The sequence below is a fragment of the Podarcis vaucheri genome (assembly GCF_965113315.1).
Source record: "Podarcis vaucheri genome assembly, chromosome: 2".
Taxonomy (NCBI): Eukaryota; Metazoa; Chordata; class Lepidosauria; order Squamata; family Lacertidae; genus Podarcis; species Podarcis vaucheri.
Genome location: NC_138760.1, coordinates 27,174,913 through 27,195,749, shown reverse-complemented (window position 1 = coordinate 27,195,749; position 20,837 = coordinate 27,174,913). Strand labels below are relative to the sequence as shown.

The following is a 20,837-nucleotide window of genomic DNA, read 5'->3' as shown; positions in this document are numbered from 1 at the left end:
CCATAGGGCAGGTGCCACTACCGAGTAGGCCCTCTGCCTGGTTCCCTGTAACCTCACTTCTTGCAGGGAGGGAACTGCCAGTAGACCCTCGGAGCTGGACCTCACTGTCTGGGCTGAATGATGGGGGTGGAGACGCTCCTTCAGGTATATAGGACCAAGGCCGTTTAGGGCTTTAAAAGTCACTTTGGAGTCACTCACTTCTTAGCCATGATGGCTGGTCTATTAAAACAAATGGGGCACTGTAATCTTAAGTCTGCCCTCACACAGTCCCTGCTTCTCTACCTTCTTACTTACATCCAGTCCAGGGGGGTATTACTGGATCTCAGTTGCCTCCTTAATCTGTCGTTGCCCTTGTACAACCAGGATGGGAACCAAACTAAAACTGGTTTAGCTCTGTCCTTGGCTCCTACACTTGGCCACCCCACCTTCTCCCATTGCTCAACATGCAATTATTTGGTTCCCAGGCCTGCCATAGACAAGGATACGGCATAGGGCACAGCAGAACCAGAACATTATTGTTCCCATCAGGCTGATCTATACTTAGACAAGCAGTACTCAGTGAAACAGATGCCCTTCTAAGTCACGGAAGAAAAAGCAATGGGTTCAGGGACCTCTGCACAATTTGTAGTCAATGCTATTTGGGAGTGCCTATATACAGTTCTGTTTAACAGCTGTGATATGCTTCTTGGCAGTGAAGCGAATGCTTGTAACATTATTAAGTACTAGAGCAGATGTTAAGGCATGGTTCTTAAGCTGCATGTCAGTGCCATGTTGAAAGATGCATGAAATGGGTTTATTTTATTGTGAAAACCCCAGAGGTTGATAAGACCTCTCTTAACAGAGAACAGCTGGACCGACTGCTTGCAAACATAGCTTCACTTTGCCTCTTCTTCCACTTAAAAGCAAACAGCAAAAAAAAAAATCATCTCCCAACAAATATTTAGGTCTCAATTCAAACAACTGCTCAATTCAAACAACATGTATTATCGCTGGGAGTTTTTTCTGAGACAATCCATCAGCATTTACAGCAAACATGATGCACTGGTAAATTTCAATATTATTTATTAAAAAGGCATTTTTATTATAAATACATTTTAAATGTAGCAGTAAAATACATTTTTGTGTTACCATTAATCTTTAAAAATAAAGAGTGCACCAAGACAATCATTACACTTGAAGATACTGTAAGACCCAGTCCTCCACGCAGTTTACAAGGAATCGCAAAACAAAACAAAACAAAAAAAAACTTGGTGAAACCATTTCAAAAGCACCTTCTGGATTTACCAGTCTTGACCACTGGTGGACAGTTAATGCAATTTGTGTTCTGAAAGATTTAGAACATTATTGGTGCTTTGCAACTCTTCTGAGCTACGTCTGAGGTTTCCGCTAATACTAGATAGTACTAACTTTTTAATATAAGGCCATTTTCTTTGCTAAAGTAAGCCACGTTGAGTATCATTTGCAACACAACCACCTCAGTTATTTCACCGAGGGTATTTATCTTGCCTCTCAGAGAATGGGATTAAGTTGGAGATAATCTGTATTCAAAAGAGATCGCTTTTCTAACTCCGTTTTACTAACAGACCCACATTAAAGGGGAATTTATCCACAGAACCACAATGGCATCCCAGTTACAGAACCTCACGTACACCATTCTCTCATTAAAATCAACGGGGTTTAAATTGGCATAATCGTACATTGTGGCCGCACACAAAAATCTTCTCATTAGCTCGTCCTAAATACCTGACCATAACAGCAGTAGTGAACCTATAGGCGTCCAGATGTTGCTGAATGGCAACTACCATCACCCCTGAGCACTGGTCATGCTGGCTGGGGCTGATGGAGGTTGGAGCCCAACCACATCTGGAGGGACTCAGGTTCCCCACGTCAGGGCTACCTTAACAGTTTGTGGATGGCAGCATTTTGCCAGTGGAAGCAAATGAAGAGGGTAATGATCTGCAGCTCTTGTCATCTCGGGCATATTATGAGGGCAAGAATGGAGCCAGGGACCCAAATGGAGAGACTCCGGGTTGCAGGGCCACTACCGTGTGAATGGCATGCAGATTAGCTAGGGCTAGGTAAGAAATACAAGGGCAATGGCGTATTTCTCCCGAGAAATGCACAGGAGACCCAACCAAAAGGTAGCTTCTTCCAGACGGAGGGTTTTTAGTTAGCTGTGCTGATATAGAACAAAAACAAGTAGGGTTTGAATGTGTTGCATAGTCCAATCTAGAGACTGTTGCACACACACATACAAAACCTGAGCTAGCTGGTATCTTTCATGGTAGCTTCCCTCCCATTTCCATGTCATGACATTATTGCAGGCACATGCACCTCTCAGAGGTGCTCCAGGAGTTTTGAGAGATGCTTGTGCCAACATCTGCATCCAACATTTCCAGCAGGATGAAGATATGTGCTCCCAGACGTTCCATTTCACCCTACAATCACCTGTAGGAATGGGTGATGAGCTCAAACCTGATGAGGAATGTATGGGAGTACCCATTACGTGGTGCTTCCATATAGAACATATACATGTCCTGCTCCAACCACTATATGCCCCTTTGAAGCCACAATCATGGTCAAGTGCATAGGCTGTGCTGGCTAAATCCTTCAGCAGCCATCAGGTGATCACCTTAAAGCCTGCCGGTTGCTTAAACTGGGCTGTTGTCTTGCAAATGAGCCTCCCGGTTACTTCTTTACTTAATTCTCAAATGGCTTTTATACGATGACTGCATTTACTAAAGGCAAAAGTGGCCGGCCTAACCATGAGGCAATGTATTTGCTTCCAAAAACAAGACGGTTTCCCCCCACCCCCTCAGCCTCCCATCTCCATCTCTATACGCTATTAAACATTACCTCAGTTTTAGCTAACGCTGGCCTTGAAGGTAGAACTTTTGTGTTTTTAGTGTGTAGATTAAAGAGGGTTTATTATTTAATACCGGGTTTAAAAGCCCAGAGTGCACTATAGGAAAACAAAGAATTTACTTATTAGACTTGAGCAGGGCATCTGGCAGTGACATACTGCAGAGGAGGGCATGGCGGTGGGGGGAAAGGTATCTAGAAAAATATATAATAAAACAATAGGTTGAAAGAGATTTATGATGACGTCATGTGGTGTTACACTGCAGTGTATCAGAGCATGAGCAAAACAAAACAAAAAAACAAAGAAAAATGGACGTATGAGCAACTCCACATCTCAGACTAATGGCTGCTGTCAAAATCAATGTCAATAGCTAAGTAGGTAGTATGCATACTGCAAGAAAAAAGAGGGTAAATATCTGCAGCAAAGACTAATAAAATATAACTGAAAGGATATTCAATCTTACATTGGGAGAGAAATACAATGCCCACTCCGAGAAGATGGCCTGCCTAAATAGGTACATTTCTACTGATATGGATGGGACGGGAAGCAGATTCAGAATTCACCATGAGTTGACTCCAATGAAATTGCCTGTGCAACAGGGCTTTTTCTTTTTCTCTCATTCTTTCTCTATTCCCCCATCCCCACCCTCCAAACTGTTCTGGGTGCTCCCTCAACCCTCCAGAGCAGTTCTGTGAGAGGGGATAAAATAAGCCCTGTTTTGCAGGTGGAAAGTCCTATTTTAATAGGACAACTTCACTGGATACAATCTTCACCACACATACTTTATCCTTCACATTTAATTTAAAGCTGAATCCTAATAGAAACCATTTTGCATTATCTTGGAGCAGCAAGACAAGCAGCTCCACTTAAAACTGCAGTGCAATGCCAGTAAACCTTATTTTTCACCACGTAATCATATACACAAACACACCTTTTAAGGGATACACTACTAGATTCAGAACTGTTAGCACAAATCCTCACAAATCCACATTTTAAGCTACTTTTGGGGTCTTCATGACAAGGAAACTTGAGTACAAAATGCTTGGGCTGCAAGTCTACAAACAAGACAGATGTTCCCAAATGCAACTTGTCTAATTCATATTTGTCTAGTAAACGTTGCAATTTGATAAGGATCAGATTTTGATCAAATAGAAGAAGCCACATCAGCTCTGTCCTCATAGCATTATGGGGGGAATTAAGATTTGAGGCTCTGGTGCAGTAACTCAGTCTGGTAGTGTTGAGCATAATATGAGCTGGAAGACAGGCAGACAGAAGAGTCATAGGTAGGGGTGTTTGAACACTGATAATTTTCCTGGAGGAATTCAGGAAGATGAACAGATTGTGTAAACAAACGCTAAAGGTGAAGGAGGCAGGAATATTTGGGTGTTATAACCATTAAATATTAGAATGGAAAACTCCAGCTATAACTTTGGAAGTTTGGATTTCTTCCAGAGGAAGGTTTGGACAAGTATAACAAACAAAACCTCAATTTTTTCTTTCTTTTATCATTGGCTCTCACACAAATCCACTTATTTAGCAAAGATAATGATGCGAGAAGTGGGTCTTTTGCTAAATTTGGGGTGTCCATCAGGAAGAACAGGAGACCTATGGTGGACATTTAATACAGAGATCACCAGTCACTCAGGCAGATCCTGCACTGGGGTTCTCAGTGACAAATATGATGCAGTAGCATATGAAGATTGGATCAGGTTGATTAATATAGAGTAGGTGGCAGAATCAGGGTAGTTGGCTAATCAGATGAACCAAGGGAAAATTATAATAACTACGTAGTAAAATGGCTTCTGGGCATGGAAGAAGAAATAAAATAGAGATTGAGGATCTAGGATTTATCCAATACCATAATGCAATTAAATGAAACTGATAAGTTAAATTGCCGTAACATCAGGAACCCTTCAAGATGCTTCCTGAAAAATGAATTCTCCAGTAAGAAGAAAAATACTTACTTTACCTAATGTATCAAATATAATGTTGACCAGCAGCTTTTCCTTTTAAATATTACCAAGCGTAAGTGGGTTACATTTGTAGTTCCACTAATGTATTCTAAAATTCTCTTTAAGTGCAGCAATATATGGCATGCTCCTATTAAAATAAAAGATGCTCGTTCCCATGACACTAGTATATTTTGTTTCTGAAAATGTGAAACGAAATAATGGTGGAAAGCACTATTCCTTTTGGGGGGGCAGGGGGAGAAGGGACTATGAAAATTATATAAGCTTTTATGTACTTAGGTATAGGCCTAAGTACACAAGAGCTGTAAACTGTAAAAACACCAGGATCGTTAGAAATTTTATTTCACAGTAATTGACAACATGTATGCCTTTACTAATGGCCTACTCCTGACAAAAGACTGGCAATTCCATGAGAACTAAAACCAGTGAGAATGCTTTTAAGCAGAATTTGTCCAGTGGTAAAACTAAACACCAGCAATCTGAGTATATCAGAGCACTGGAACGGTCTGGAGCTTTCCTACCTTTGCAAAGCCAGTTCTATTTTCGAAATTGCTATAGCTCTGAATCTCTGGAGAAAACTGTATTTAACAACTCAGAAACATCAGTCTCACCAAGGTCCCTGTATATGCCAAGTCTGACCGAAATCCACAATCTGTAAAAAAAATAAAAAAATCTGATGCAGAGTAAATGGATTTATTTTGTAGCCTCTTACTCATTTTAATCTCTGGAGTCTGAAAAGATAAAATATCAGTCTTCCAAATGTAGGCATACGCTTCCGACAAATGTTTAACAACAATAAGGCTGGGGTGGGGGGTGAAATAAAAGAAAGAAAAAAGAAAGCATGTGTTTTTAGAAAGTTGCTGTGATGAAAATACCAGTGTATGACCGTTTAAAAATGAGGCCATCTGATGTCAACAATTGTTCCTCAACTAACTCACAGATTGAAGTAAACAAACAAGCAAAATTTATTAGTTTAATATTTCAGGTAAGGTGAACAGAATAATAAAACTCTATATAAATGTGTGATTTTGAAACCCCTGAAGATATAGTGCTGACTTGAGTGAGTGCATTTGAGCTCTAACTAACCTGCTATCAGGGGTAGGCATCTTGGGACCACCACATGTTCTGGAATACAACTCCCATCAGCCCCACCTCGTATGGCCAAAGATGATGGATTCAGTTCAAAACATCTGGCGTGCATCAGGTTGCCTATCCCTGGTTTTGTACGTTTCACCAACAACTCTTTATTGTGTCCACATTAAGTGGGATAAAAAGACAACATTCCTGCCTTGGGTTATGAGTGGGTAAATGTCATTGCCTTCAATAGAATTTGCCATGAGTAACCAGGGGCAGGATTGGAACTCAGAACTTTAGGAGGTGACATCAGATACAGCGTCATTTATTTCAAAGGGGCTAACCCTGGTTTATACCAACTGAGATACTATCATTATCAATCTAATTTCATTAGGGCCATTGTCTGCAGTACTCAGCAGACCAAAAATACTAACGATAATGATGAAAGCTCTGTTTAAGATGCAGAGAACTTAGCCTCTGGAACTTCCTGATACTGTATGCTCAAACTGTGAAGCAAAATTGAGGAGGGACATTCTCCTTCACTTTTTTGTTTGCTTCTATACCGTTAAGAAATACAAGTTACATAGCCGTGCAGCTTTTATCCTGCATTTCTGTACCACGAACCCGGTAACCATTCAGATATTGCAATGCATTAACTCAGTATGCAGGTCTCTTATAGAAAGACCCTTTGGTGAAATCCCGACTTACCTGAAATCAGTAAGAAAGGTGATATTGATTTCAAACCAAGCTGAGATTTCACCACAACGATTTACAAAAAAAAAAAAAAAAAAAACCAACAGGGACAAATGGATTGTAACAAGAGCAAATATCAGATTGAATACAGCAGCAAGTACAGTAGCTTAGCAAAAAGGCTCCGGGTTAATCCCAATGTTTTCAAAGCTGTAGGGAGCTGTGCCACCTCAAAGAGAAACACACCTTTAAAAATGATACTATTGAAAATATTACTCTCGCGTCTCACAATGGGAAATTAAAATAAATTAAAATATTGATAAAAATTAACGTCCCCGATCAGAGAGATCTTTTCAAGTGTAAAGGAGGACAAGGACCTCTGTAGAAGCTATAAAAGATACATCCCTTACTTCAAAAGTATGAACAGTGTACAAGACCACAACCTGAAAGGTAAACATTACCCTAAAATGTTTTTTTTCTCCAAAATTTTGTTACATATTGCTGTATAATTCTTTATAGATTTCACTTTCAATATATAGTGGTAAAAGACCAAGATTGTGGAAAACCTCAGCAGAACATACAAAGATAAAAACAACCATATGGATTCACAAGTCCTCCCCCTTCCCCCCCCCTCACAACTTGACTCCCCAAAATTTTGGATTAATTTGGATACAGCTTTGACAAACATAAAAATCTTCTTTAATGATGTTCCTCAAACAAAACAGTTAGCAAAATATCTGAAGATCCGTCGTATAATGTCACATTTAATGTAAACATCAAATAATGTACCAAAAGGTTTTACTGAGGTGGGGGCAAGGAGAAATAAAAACTTAAAGCGGCACAATTCTTTATACCACTAGAGAAGCCAAGAGTAGGAGAAACCAGATTACAAGCATTTACACATGCATAGTTGGGAGGGGGACCCAAATATTTTACTAAATTCACTCATTTTTTTTAAATAGTTATTAAACTACGAAGCACCCAACATAGCAAAAAAAAAAAAAAGTTTTTAATTTCATGATTCTTTTTTTTAAAAAATCTATCAAATTAATCTTTCCAACAAGCTAAATTTAGCAGCCTGTCCAAAAATAAAATGTGCAGGATTTTTTTTTTTTATCTTTTTTTAATCGACCACTGCTTTACTCTGAAAAGTTAAAAACAGTGGTGTGCGGGTCTGCAAAGAAGGTCTTTACTTTATCCTACAGTCAAAGGAGATTACTATACCACATCATACAGGTTCTAAAACTATAAAAGTTTTAGAATGCAGCATCCTTTCACAGAAAGTTGATAAAACTGAAAGTAATTATAAGATGCTGCACCTTTATTTAAAAAAAAAATAAACAATTTAAGCAGACATAACATACATTTGTACATTAACTGGCCATTTCTGGTACAGAAACCCAGCATAGTATGCTAAATGTTATTGAATAAATGTAAATGCTACTTACAATTCTTTTTTAAATACAATTTAGACAACTTCTTTTTTAAAAAATTATATATATTTTTTTAAGTTGCACAGTTAACTTGTCAGCTGCTAGCTTTAATGCAACACATATATAATGTTACATTTTTTTGTTTGTTTTTTTAAGTGTGTGTTTTTCTAGGGAAAATTTTTCAAACTTCTGACCCACATGGGGGGGCAAGGGGAGAGAGAGAACGAAATATAATTTAAAAAAGGTTAGCTTCAAGTCTAGCAGCAAAGCAATTAAACCAAGATATATTTACTAATATAAACAAAGAGAAATGGTGGCAACTGCATAGGAAGCCCCAACTATCTTAAGTCTACTGACACAAATAGAAATTAAAATGTTCTCTACAAAAATATTCTGATTATTTAAAATAGGAGTAAAAGCCATTGCTACCTGATGAACTACCTAGACTAAGTTCCTGAAACAAAGACAAAGGATCGCTATTCTTTTTTGCCTGCTCAGGGGGCGCTTTGGGCTTTGGTGGCGCCCTCAGAGCACTTGCGTAAGACATGGCCGGCTTGTTCGCACCAGAGCTGGGCTGGCTGTTGCTGTTGGATTCCACGATCTGCTTGTTGGGCATGAGGGGAGGGAACTGGCCAAGATGCTGGAGCATATTGTAATTAAAAGAATTGGACAGCTGGATGTTCTCAACCTTCATCGGTTCCTCGGGCGGCTTGGCGGTCTTTGAAGGAACTGGAAACAGAAAGCAAAGAAAAGAAGAAGGTAGCCCCTTTAACCTCTCATAGACTTTTGTGCAAAAAAGAAACAATGCAATCTGGATTTGAGGATTGAAGAAGTCTGTTTATAGAAAACAGATATGTAGGGTGTTATATTGGAGTAGACAAAGTGAATAATGTTTTTATACAATAGCAATAACAATAATTTATTATTTATACCCCACCCATCTGACTGGGTTTCTCAGACACTTTGGGTGGCTTTCAACAGAAAATTAAAATACAATAGTCTATTAAACATTAAAAGCTTCCCTAAACAGGGCTGTCTTCAGATGTCTTCTAAAAGTCTGGTAGTTGTTCTCTTTGACATCTGGTGGGAGGGCGTTCCACAGGGCAGGCACCGAAAAGGCCCTCTGCCTGGTTCCCTGCAACTTGGCCTCTCGCAGTGAGGGAACCGCCAGAAGGCCCTCGGCACTGGACCTCACTGTCTGGGTAGAACGATGGGGGTGGAGACGCTCCTTCAGGTATACTGGACCGAGGCCATTTAGGGCTTTAAAGGTCAGCACCAACACTTTGAATTGTGCTCGGAAACATACTGGGAGCCAGTGTAGGTCTTTCAAGACCGGTGTTATGTGGTCTCGGTGGCCGCTCCCAGTCACCAGTCTAGCTGCCGCATTCTGGATTAGTTGTAGTTTCCAGGTCACCTTCAAAGGTAGCCCCACATAGAGTGCATTGCAGTAGTCCAAGCAGGAGATAACCAGAGCATGCACCACTCTGGTGAGACAGTCCACAGGCAGGTAGAGTCTCAGCCTGCATACCAGATGGAGCTGGTAGACAGCTGCCCTGGACACAGAATAGACCTGTGCCTCCATGGACAGCTGTGAGTCCAGAATGACTCCCAGGCTGCACACCTGGTCCTTCAGGGGCACAGTTACCCCATTTAGGACCAGGGAGTCCTCCACACCTGCCCGCCTTCTGTCCCCCAAAAGCAGACAGATGAAGGATTGGATGTTTCTGAATCTTATTTTCTATCTTTCTCTTTATGCACACATGCGCTCTTGCTTCCACTCCTCCTTTGCGCACAAGGTGAATACGCTGAAAGCTTCTGTTCAGTTTTAAACAAACAGCAGTTTCCAGTAACATCTGAATATGGGAAACTGTTGCTTGTCCAAACAACAGTTAGGTTGCAAACCAGGGTATTAAACCATGGTTTGATTGAACCGACGAGTCAACTGAAGGGGAGACCGCACGAGCCCAAAGTTTGTGCCTGCTTATCTTTTTAATGCTAACCCATGTTTTGGTATTAGGTCTAACCCAGGCCTGACTTGTGTGCATCACTGCCTCATTTCTGTACTGGAATGCACAATATTTAATCCACTTCAGTAAGCAGCAAATTATCTTACAAAAGAGCGAATGACAGGATACCATATTTGTAATATGAAATTGGTCCCAAAGATAAAACATCTGTAAGTTTTCAATGCAGAGAAAAAGTTGATGCATTTTATTCTGAGAATATACTTTGCTAGCCAGAAATAGTACAGCAACTTCTTAATGAGTTGGCTTAATAAAATGATTATTATTTCAGGAGAGGGCCTTCTCGGTAGTCGCACCTGCCTTGTGGAACGCACTCCCTTCAGATGTCAAGGGGAAAACAACTATCTGACTTTTAGAAGACATCTGAAGGCAGTCCTGTTTAGGGAAGTTATTAATGTTTGATGTTTTATTGTGTTTTTAATATTCTGTTGGTAGCCGCCCAGAGTGGCTGGGGAAACCTAGCCAGATGGGCAGGGTATAAATAATAAAATTATTGCAATTAATATTATTAATAATACTTTAAAATGATGAGAAAGCATCACTTACCCAAGAGTTCTCTTGGTGGGACTGCTCTATTGGAACCATTGCATGGAATGTTCTGATATGGGGCTGATGAGGTGGAGTTTACCCACAATTCAGGGGATGAATAATTGAAAGAAGATGTGTTACTATGGTCCTGAAGCTCTTTACACTGTCCAAGGCTATCTTGAGGAGCATTTATATCTTCAGAACAAGCCTGGGCTGAACTAGATGATATTCTTCTTTGGTACAACGGCCTGCCTGGTCCTCTTGGTTCATACTGCGTAGAAAAAAAGCAAAGAGGAGAAGAGAGGTCACTCGCATGGAACCTGTAGCAAATACCCCCCGTGATTCTCAGTACTTACATTCTGAAATCACTTTAATGGGAATACCATGAGAGTAGTGCTAGTTTAAATATTTGGTTTTGCAATAGTACAAAAATAGACAGAATGCAAGTAAATACCACTGAAATGTCTCAAGGTTAAATATTAATGGTGGCAGAAATAAAATATTTATTTAAATCCCATTGCAGTGTTCATCTACACCCCACAACCTCAGCAATGACTTATTGATTCCTAATCTCTCACTTTGTCTTGCAACCATTCTTTTTTGCTACTTCCAAGCTTGCCTTTTACAACTTCCCTCCAGGGTGCAATTGCGTGGAAGTATCTGCCAGTGGCAATTTCCTTCTATTTTCTTGGCAGTTTTGGCTCATCCATACTGGTTTAATTTATCCCATGAAAATAATTTCTAGGTAGCACAAAGCACACAACATAACAAAATGCATTATTTTGTTTTGCGCACGCTTTTCATTTCCACACAGAGGCTTCTTTCCCTGCCATTTCTCTGTTCTACAGGAGAAGGTAAAGGAAGCAAAAGGAACATAGAAACAAAATGTGATTTTGCTTTGATGTCGTTTGTGGATAAGATAGCAGCTGAGGGCACAGGGGAATATTTTTGCTCAAAATATACTTGGCTAATTTTCAGTGACATTTCATGAACTTGTGACGCCTTGTTTTTCAAGTAACATGGGTTGATGTACTTGATTGCATAGCATTTTCATCTCCTTTGTGGTTTTGTCAGCTTAGAGCAACATGAAACAAATCATCCTTTTTTCTTTCTTTTCTTTTTTTTAGTAATTCCTCTTTAAGGTTTACCTGAAGATTGATGATTTGGCAATTATGAGGTCTGGTGGTAGTTTCCAAATGTAAATGTTACCCAGCATATTGTTCAAGAGGGTACCTACCCTCCAAAATGGCTTTTGGAGAGGTAGCTGCAGAGGGGAGATGATGATGGGAAACTTTCCTTCCATGGATTTCCTTACATTAATTTATCTTAGGATCCAAGACAATATTGCCAGTTTTCAAATGTGTCCCGTCACATATTCAGGGAAATTTGGCTGTGTTGAAAACAGTCCAAAAATTTCATCTGGCCCAAAATAAGGGTGTGATATTATTAATGGAAACTGGCCGATAACAGCACATTCCACAAGGCCTTTGTTATCTCCATTGGCTTTCAGTCAATTGGCAAGTACACTTCAAAGTGCTTTTAAGCCCTTGTTGCTAGAATGCCTGAAGGATCATCTGCTCTCATATATACCTACTTGGCCCTTAAGATCTTCACTGGAGGCCTTCTCCAGATTCCCCGCCTAGTTAGCTAAAGCAAGAAGTTACAAGGAAGAAGGCCTTTTCCATTGTGACACCCTAGTTATAGAATACTCTCGAGAGAAAGACTACCTCATAGTTGTGGTGGGATCTTTCTAACTCAAGGTGAGCGCCTTCTTGTTCTTTCCTTTTAGTTATTAGAATTATCAAGTGCCCTCCCCTTTATTGGGTCATTGTAGTGTACTGATTGATTTTATGCCAAATGAATCCGATAAGGCTTTGATAAGGTTAAAGAGAACTATGGATTCAAGACCAGGTTTACAAATCAGCTGCACATTCAGACTGAATTCAGATTTAACTGTTTTAAATGTAAATTCCATCAACACTTCAGTACTGTGTTCTTTATCGAGGGGGGGGGGACTAGACACGGACACAGGCCATGTTTACATGTGATGCTAAACTGCTGTTTAGTGTTCCTTGGATGAGCCCCAGCAAGTCTGAGTGATGCATCAGACTAGCACGTTGCCCATTCCAGCTGCTGCACAGCAGGACTTCACCAAAGTTTATTTTCAGTTTTAAAGAATCTTGGCTTAATATTACATCCAAACAAGGAATCCAAGCTTAGAACAACTCTTCTAAGTTTCATTACAAGCCAGTAATAAATTATGCAGCTGGCTTGTTAAACTAACCATTGTTTTATCTGAACCAGGATCCATGCTTTGAATGGATCAAATGGATCACTTAGTCAAGATCCTTTAAAAGTGGATCTAAGCTCAGCTGAAGTGAAGAGGGGAGGGATGCAAGAATCAGTGCATTTAAAGATACTCTCATACTATACTATACTATACTATACTATACTATACTATACTATACTATACTATACCAAACGCTTATAGGAAAAGAATTTAAAAAACAAGTGCCAGAGGAATAGAAATGCTGCATATCTTTTTCATGAAAATTTAGTTAATTGGGGGCCTGTTCTGTAAAATCCGAAAAGCTAGCAATGACACCAGTAGTTTCCCAAACTTCGTTCAAGGGCATCACACTTACAACTTGCAATGTGCAAGTGTACAATTAGCATCTTTTCTTCAAAGAGTCTTTTCATTGCAAACTATGTGAGATCTGCACATTAATCTGTTAAAATAAGTTAGAATGTGACTGAAAGCCTTCAGCTAAAAAGTTTAATAAGTGCAAGGCAGTTAGCATTTCAGGACCAGAGGATTCTTTTAACACAGATTTCTACAGACCTATCTTGCCAAGGATTTATTCACATAAATAAAGAGTTCCCTAAAAATGTATACTCATTTGACTATCTCAAAATGGGAAGGGACACGGGATTTTCATCTCTAGCAATATTTCCATTCAAATCCCAAACGTCTTTTGCCTTCCCTCCCGGCACAAGGTGACAATGCCCTAGGGAAAGAAGTGAACTGAATGACAAAGGAGAGGAACTTCCAAACCCTTCATTCCTCAGAAAGGAGAATTTTTGTATATTTCATCCAAGACATGAAGCACTAGCTGATAGGTGAAAATTAAGGGCAAGAAAACATATTAGGGATGTTTCAGAAGAAACAACTATAGACATGGTGGCACATTTGGCGGGTATGGGCAACTGGGGTATAACAAATGGGCCTCACAGGATTGGAGGGAGGGGGGAGCTGCATGTGACCCATAGGCTAGTCATCTGTAGATTAGGAAGAAGGGACTTATGCACCTTGACTTGGTGAAGGAGGGTGCCACTTTCTGTTCTATCACTGGCAGTAAAATGCCCTTCTAATGTGACTTCAGTCTCTGTAAAAAGTAATCTTTTATTTTATTAAGAATCAAAATACCTAAGCTTTTGAGTATTAGAAGGCAAAAAAACCAAAACAGTAGTGTCTTTTTTTATTTGTTTTGTTTTAGCTTAATGGTTTGAGCTATATTAAATCTGGATATTCTTTTGAAATAGTAAATTGCTTTGAAATAATGTATGATGCATATACTCTTAATAAATATTAGTTTGCTAATTTCTACAAGTTTCATTCATCCGGACACATATCCAAAACCAGAACTGGAAAAAGAAATTAAATTGTATATGTGAGGGTAGCTTTTCATATCCTGAAAACAATAATCACTATCCAGCAATCCTAGGAGACATGTATTAAAGATAAAAATATAGTAACTGTTCATAATGAAATTAAAGTGACAGCAGCTGGTGTAAAACCCTCAACAGTGGAATCCAGAAAACGATAGAAGACCTTGCCTGAAGCCATCTATTACGCTGACTCCCTTTTTTTAATCAGCTTGCATTTGCTACTATTAAATCTATTTACTATTCACTCTAAACAGACCTCTAAACAGACCTCTAAACAGGACCAACATACCTCTTCTAAGCTGTGCAGCGAAGAAGCAGACACTGCTCGCGAAGTGAGGGAGTTGAATGGTTCCTGACCAACTGTGTGCTGATGGTTCTGTATTTGGATAAAAGGGTTCTGCTGCGATCTATGAGGCAATGGAGGTATACCGTAATGAAAGCCTTGCCCCATTAGATGACTCTGGTGTAGATTAGCATAAGTCCATGATCCATCAGGCTGCAGGTATTTCAGGGAAGGGGGGTTTATGTGTTCCGATGGCATTGAGAAAGGGGGATTGTACATTTGAGGCAGATGATGCTGAAATGCTGGGTTGTTAGATACTTCAATGTCTCTGTTCTCTGAGAAGTTAGGAAAGTGGCCACTGTGGTTTGAATTGCACGAAGGGGAAGGGAGCGCTGGTGGGCTTCTGGATTGTACTTGTCTATATTGCAAAAGTCTCGACTGAGGTGGCGGCATTTCAACTAGGTCCCTGCTTTCATGTCGATCGCGGTGTGATAGTTCTCGGAGAAAATCCTGGAGCCTACGTCAAGAAAAGAATTATTGCTCAGATTAGAAATGAAAGGAGTGTAAAATGTTATCGCATTCAAGAGAAATGGCAGCATTACAGTGGTACCTCGGTTCCAGAACGCCTCCGTTGTCGTACGCTTCAGTTCTCGAACGGCAAAAACCCAGAAGTAAATGCTTCCGTTTTTGAGCGTTTTTCGGAACCCAAATGTGCGACATGGCTTCCGCTGACTGCAAGAAGCTCTTGCAACCAATGGGAAGCCAAGCCTCAGTTTTCGAACGTTCCGGAAGCCAAACGGGCTTCTGGAACAGATTACGTTCGAGAACCGAGGTACCACTGTACAAGAATCACAATACAATCTACATTTAAATGTAGTTATCAAAAAATCTGGACCCGGATCTGGGGGCGTGCATAGGTTTTTTAAAGCTTTTTGTTCAGAAATTCTGAACAATGAAAAAGAAAAACAGTATCAAAAGCAGAAAAACAGTCTTAAAGCAGTGGGTGGAACCATTAGAAATCTAGACAATAACTTGTAAGGCATTTCTTGTTTAACTGAAAAACTGCAATATGTTTAGGCCAATACAAACTGTCTGTGCTGGGGTTATACAACACTTCTACGAAGTAGCACAACCTCCACTTTCACATGAGAAACCACATGTTTGAAAGTGCCCCCACAAAACATATCCAGCTGCTAAATCCAACCTTTCATTGGAGGTAGTGATTTTCACACGAAGCATGAAACAACTCACTCTGTGAAAACTCCCAAGGATGTTACCAAAACCAAAATTAGAACCATAACATTTTTTTTAAATAAAAATAAATAAAAAGGGGTGAGGGCATAGTGCAGTTGATTTATGGGAAGAAAAGTACAGACTCTGCAATGGTAATCCAAATACAGATTGTAGCTGAGTATGAATGGTAAGAGACTGGCTTGCTTTATATGTATACAAATGCATAACAAGTATTCCCTTTCTCTTTGTTTATCCTTTTTTTGCTTCCAAAGGTTCAATTTGCAAACCCTCTATGGATTGTCAACCCATCTGTTTGATATTACCTGGCCTAAGCTCTTGAGACATAAAGGCTACGAATAAAAAAATTATTCTAGTAAATTTCAACAACGCTCCTTTTCACAGGGCAAGTGAAGTTGATGCTTTCTTTAATGACCCGCAAAGTTGTTGTAGCTGGCATCTGCCTGCAAAGCTATCTCAATCTTATCTTATCTACTATTTATAATGTGCAAATGGCAGAAATTCTGATATATCTCAGCAATATATTGTTTTCAGTGCCAGGAGACTTTTAACATGTGACTGATGTACTGTAGTATCCAGCGCCATAAAAGAACCACCATTATTCTTAATGTGAACATCTGGGATGCTACTATAAAGAATGACAGGCTTGATGCTGTGTACAGTGGTACCTTGGTTTTCGAATGCCTCTGTAGCAGAACATTTCGGAACTCTAACGTCTCGGTTTTTGAACGTGCCTCGGAACTCGAACAGAAAATGCGGCTTCCGTTTTGAATTTTCTGTATTGAGGCTTCTGTTCTGAGAATTCCGCTTTCGGTTTTTGAATGTTTCGGAATTGGAATGGACTTCCGAAATGGATTATGTTCAAAAACCGAGGTACCACTGTACTGAGACATCACTCTTCTCCCGGTCTGATTCTTATTTAATCCTTGCCCCTCCCCAGTGCTCATGGTTCAAGTGCTCACTGTCAAAACCATGTTTGTGAAGAGAGCCATAGCACTCTCAGCCCTTTTTTGAAGTCAATCCCATTCAAGCTAGGCACCTGAAATGAACCTCCTAGAACTGGACCCTAAGAATTAAGAGTTTCTGGATTCCAGGAACAACTTGGATACCTCCTTGTAGCATGGGATGGGCCAAGTGGACCCTTTCACCTCTAGGGCAGAATGAAAAGTGCCCATGTCCCATTTCCAACTAAATGCTGCACTTTGAGAATTCTTTCCACAATTACCTTGAATACGTTGCCTCAGTTTCATCTTCTACATTGTTGGCAAGTTTCCAGTTTGCCCTAACTGGCTGCTGATGCAATCCAATTGGCTGCTGAGAAAGGTGGGATAAGTGAGGATGGTGATGGTGAGAATAAGGAATATTGCCCTGACTGAGATAGGCGTTATGCTCATTCCATTGCTGTAGTCTTGCTTGCTGTTGCCTTAAGGTTTCCAAAGCTAAATTTCCATGAATACGATCTGCAAAACATTTTTTGGGGGAAAATTACCCAGCTTCTGTACTGAAGATGTTTATGTCAGAAAACTTCATTTCACAATATCATATGGCAATTGTACAAACAGTATCAAAACACCTTTGGTACCAAGTTTGCTTCTTGTGGTACCTTTGACATAGTACTACACTGAAATATATCTTACCTGCCCTGTGTCTTGTTAGGGCAAGGCAATATCTGGTTTTCAGCATCGTGATACCTCATCAGCATTGTGATATGCCAATATATCACAGTGTCTGAAATAAGAATGGAGCTATGTAGAGGCATTGGCCGGCTTCATGGTTTTCCCCACATTGTGATTTTTGCATAGCACACACACACGCATCATGATTTGCGATATATTGCCAGGTCAAAAATTACGTAAACAATACGATGTGGACTTCAAACCAGTTTGGGACAATATATCAATATATCGCCGAACCCGAGTGTCTGTTTACATAAATGAAATTCTACACGTCTGAGACACAGTAATAATCTAAAATATAATATTACTAACACAGCGTACAAAAGGGGTCTCAGCATCTCTTTATTTTACAGTAATCTCTCACAGGGCCAGTTCAAAATGAGCATACTCTCTCCCACCCTTCCCTGGTGTATGTGTTAGCTTAAGCACTTTGACTGCAGTCTATTTTATTCATGGATTATTTAAAAGCAGTACATTTTTAAACCACTTGCTATATTTGAAATGTGGTTTAATTAGTGGATGGAGCAATAAATGTCAATTTTCCCTTTGCACAGTAGGCTAGATTCTACACACAGGCACAAACCCCTCTCTATCCTCCCTCTAGGCAAGCAACAGGCATGAGCAGAGTAGAAGGACACATTTCAGACAGGCAAAGACACTCAAGGAGGATGGAGACCAGAACCAGCAGGAGGTGTGGGCTGGGGAGGTCCATATATAGAGGCTTGGCACGTGAGGCCCAGGACCTAAGGTTCTCCCACCCACGATTTATAATCCACCTTTCCTCAGCGAGCTCAAGCCAGCTAGCACAGCAAGTTCAAACAATAACTCAACCATTTTAAAGAAGAGTAGGCTAATAATGCTAACTACAACGAAGTACTCGAAAACTGTAGAACAGTTAAGATTTAAAAATACACCCACATACACACAAAGCTCATAAAAAATAGTGTAGCCACAGCAAGTGAAATAACTTGAGAATGAGAGCAACCATTTATGGCCCATTTGTGGCCAGTAGTGAGGGGATAAGGTCATTCTCCTTCAGGAATGAGGTCCAGGACCTGAGGGCAGCTGCTGATAAGGCACACCTTCCTTCCCATGGCTTTGCATCAATGTGCCTAGCACAACAGAAAAACACAATCAGGAGTTTCAAATGCAAACACCACAGAACTCTTCAAGCAAAGGCTCCGCAAGCATGGCTGATTTTCCCCTCTGGACAGAAAGGGAGATAACTCAGTACTGAACGACACTGAAATTCACAGTGCTACCGAAAACAACAAACGAACCCCAAACATAAGTTACAGATATCTGTAAGAAGTGTGCATGCACACGAAAGCTCATACCAAGAACTAACTTAGTTGGTCTTTAAGGTGCTACTGGAAGGAATTTTTTTACCCAAACATAAGCATAGTTTTCAGTTTAGAACAACTGTGTCCCATTTCGGTCTTTGAAACATGGTGGCAATACCTACCTAATTGCTCTCCTATAGGCATCCCTGGAGGATTCTCTTCAATGAAGTGGTTCAAGTGAGGTGGCAACATTGGGTTGTGCTGCGCAATGGGTCTCAGAGGGTTACCAACTTCTTGTAACAGAGATGGAGGGTGCTGCTCTGAAATCACAGTGTCTACTACACCAGGGGAATGAGGTCTGTGTGGGACTGGGTTTTTAAAGAACGACTGGTTGGGGCCCGTTTGATAGGCTGGGGAAAGCTGTGAGGGTGTCTGCAGTGGCTGCTGATTTAAATGATTATGCTGTTGGGCTATCTGGTTCTGCTGTGGATCCATTTGGTTTTGCTGCTCAGACAAATGATTTTGCTGTTGACTCAAAGGGTTCTGCGGTTGTTGTAAAGGGTATGGCTGCCTTGGAATCTGGGGCAGGTGCTGGAAGTGGCGATTAGGAACAGCGTACTGAGCATGTGGAGGGGTGAGGTGAAGATTCAGCTGCCGGGGGTTAAGATTATCTTTGCGGTGAAATTTAGAATTAGGATAAGCAGCGCTGGGACGCAACTCCGGGCTTCTATTTTGGGAATTTGCTTCTAAGTCAACCTGGAGAAAATTACACAAATTACTTTGAGTTAAAAATCATTTAAGAAAACATAGCCAACAAAATCCCTGCAAGCTGTATGACTGTACCAAGCAAATTACTTTTAACACTTTAATTACTTTCACACTGAATTAGGCATGTGAAATCTAACGAAGGTGGGAAGAACAAGGTTGTAAGTGAAGAAAGAGCACCGTAAAACTTATATATTCTCTTCTTTATTGTGTAACTAAAAACACATTTCACTGATAATTCTACTTGACTTGAAACTGCCTACGTGTATTTTGTGAATCTGAACATTTTTCTATGCTAATTATTTTTTTATAATTACTATGGTAATTATATGTTACAAAGACCAGCGGCAGTTGTGCCCTTCTAGTTTTAAACTATGGGCGGTATTCAGCTAACTAGTCCCACTAGCAGAATCCTTCACTGAAAAGTTTGCACTGAGTGAAGAATTGCCATAGCGCTATATTGAATTCCTTCCTTAACATCCAGACCTTCTCATCACTGAAATCCACCCCAGCAACTACTTTTTTGTAATATAAATGAATAACCAGCTGCTTGCTTGTGATCATATTTAACTTAGTTAAAGACAAACAACTGTCAGGTTCCATGCTTTTTACCTGTGCTTTTAGACAAAAGGACCAAATATATAATCAAAATGCAATTATTTATCTGCAAGACTTAAACAATTTGCTTTAGGTCATCCCACTCAGTTAATGACTTTGTTCCTAAGAGTCTATTCTCCCACCTTTTCCATCTGACAATATTCTTCTGGGGGCTGGGGAAGATGAGGCTTATTTGAATTACTCATACAAGTGTGAGTATTTACTTCCTCAATAAGTTGAAAGGTTAATTAAAATACTGAAATGTATTAGATTGGATAGAGACCAACTATTCAACAAATGAATGGGTGCTTGCTCTTTGAGGAAGTGAGTTGGATCCATCAGAGGCACCTCGTGCTCAGGGCATTGGACTGTTCTAGAGGATCCCTCAAACTTTCAGAGCAAATTGGGAGCAGAGCTGCAGGAGCATTCGCCAATTACTTCTAAAATCAGTAAGTCTCGTGGTTGGGCAAGCACAAATATTTTGGACATGATTTAGTGTTGTTTTTTAATTTAAAAAAATCAGCACTAAGTAATAGGGAACTAAAACATAGATAAAAAATAACAGCACAGAAAAGTTAAAGAATAGCAACTGTCAAAATTCTTGGTAACCTTTTTTTAATGCTAGCAAGTTCTAAAGAGCAGCCTACAAAACCTTTCTAGTCTGGACTCATTATATATCTGATGTAAATTCTGTAAGGCACGGAAGGCCAATTTTGTAATGGAGAGAATCC

At 40.0% G+C, this 20,837-nt stretch overlaps 1 protein-coding gene across 4 annotated transcripts in view; it reads right to left on the bottom strand.

Moving 5' to 3' along the window:
- Positions 1 to 1,045: 1,045 nt before the first annotated feature.
- Positions 1,046 to 20,837, bottom strand: part of HELZ (helicase with zinc finger) — a 117,731-nt gene continuing 97,939 nt past the window's right edge. For all 4 annotated transcript variants that reach the window (XM_082212340.1, XM_082212342.1, XM_082212341.1 and 1 more), the window contains 5 exons: positions 18,927 to 19,500; positions 17,011 to 17,245; positions 14,541 to 15,051; positions 10,601 to 10,853; positions 1,046 to 8,759 (listed from right to left, as the gene is read on the bottom strand). In XM_082212340.1, coding sequence (XP_082068466.1) covers positions 8,428 to 8,759; positions 10,601 to 10,853; positions 14,541 to 15,051; positions 17,011 to 17,245; positions 18,927 to 19,500 — 1,905 coding nt within the window. In that variant the 3' untranslated portion in view covers positions 1,046 to 8,427. The remainder of the gene's footprint in view (positions 8,760 to 10,600; positions 10,854 to 14,540; positions 15,052 to 17,010; positions 17,246 to 18,926; positions 19,501 to 20,837) is intronic.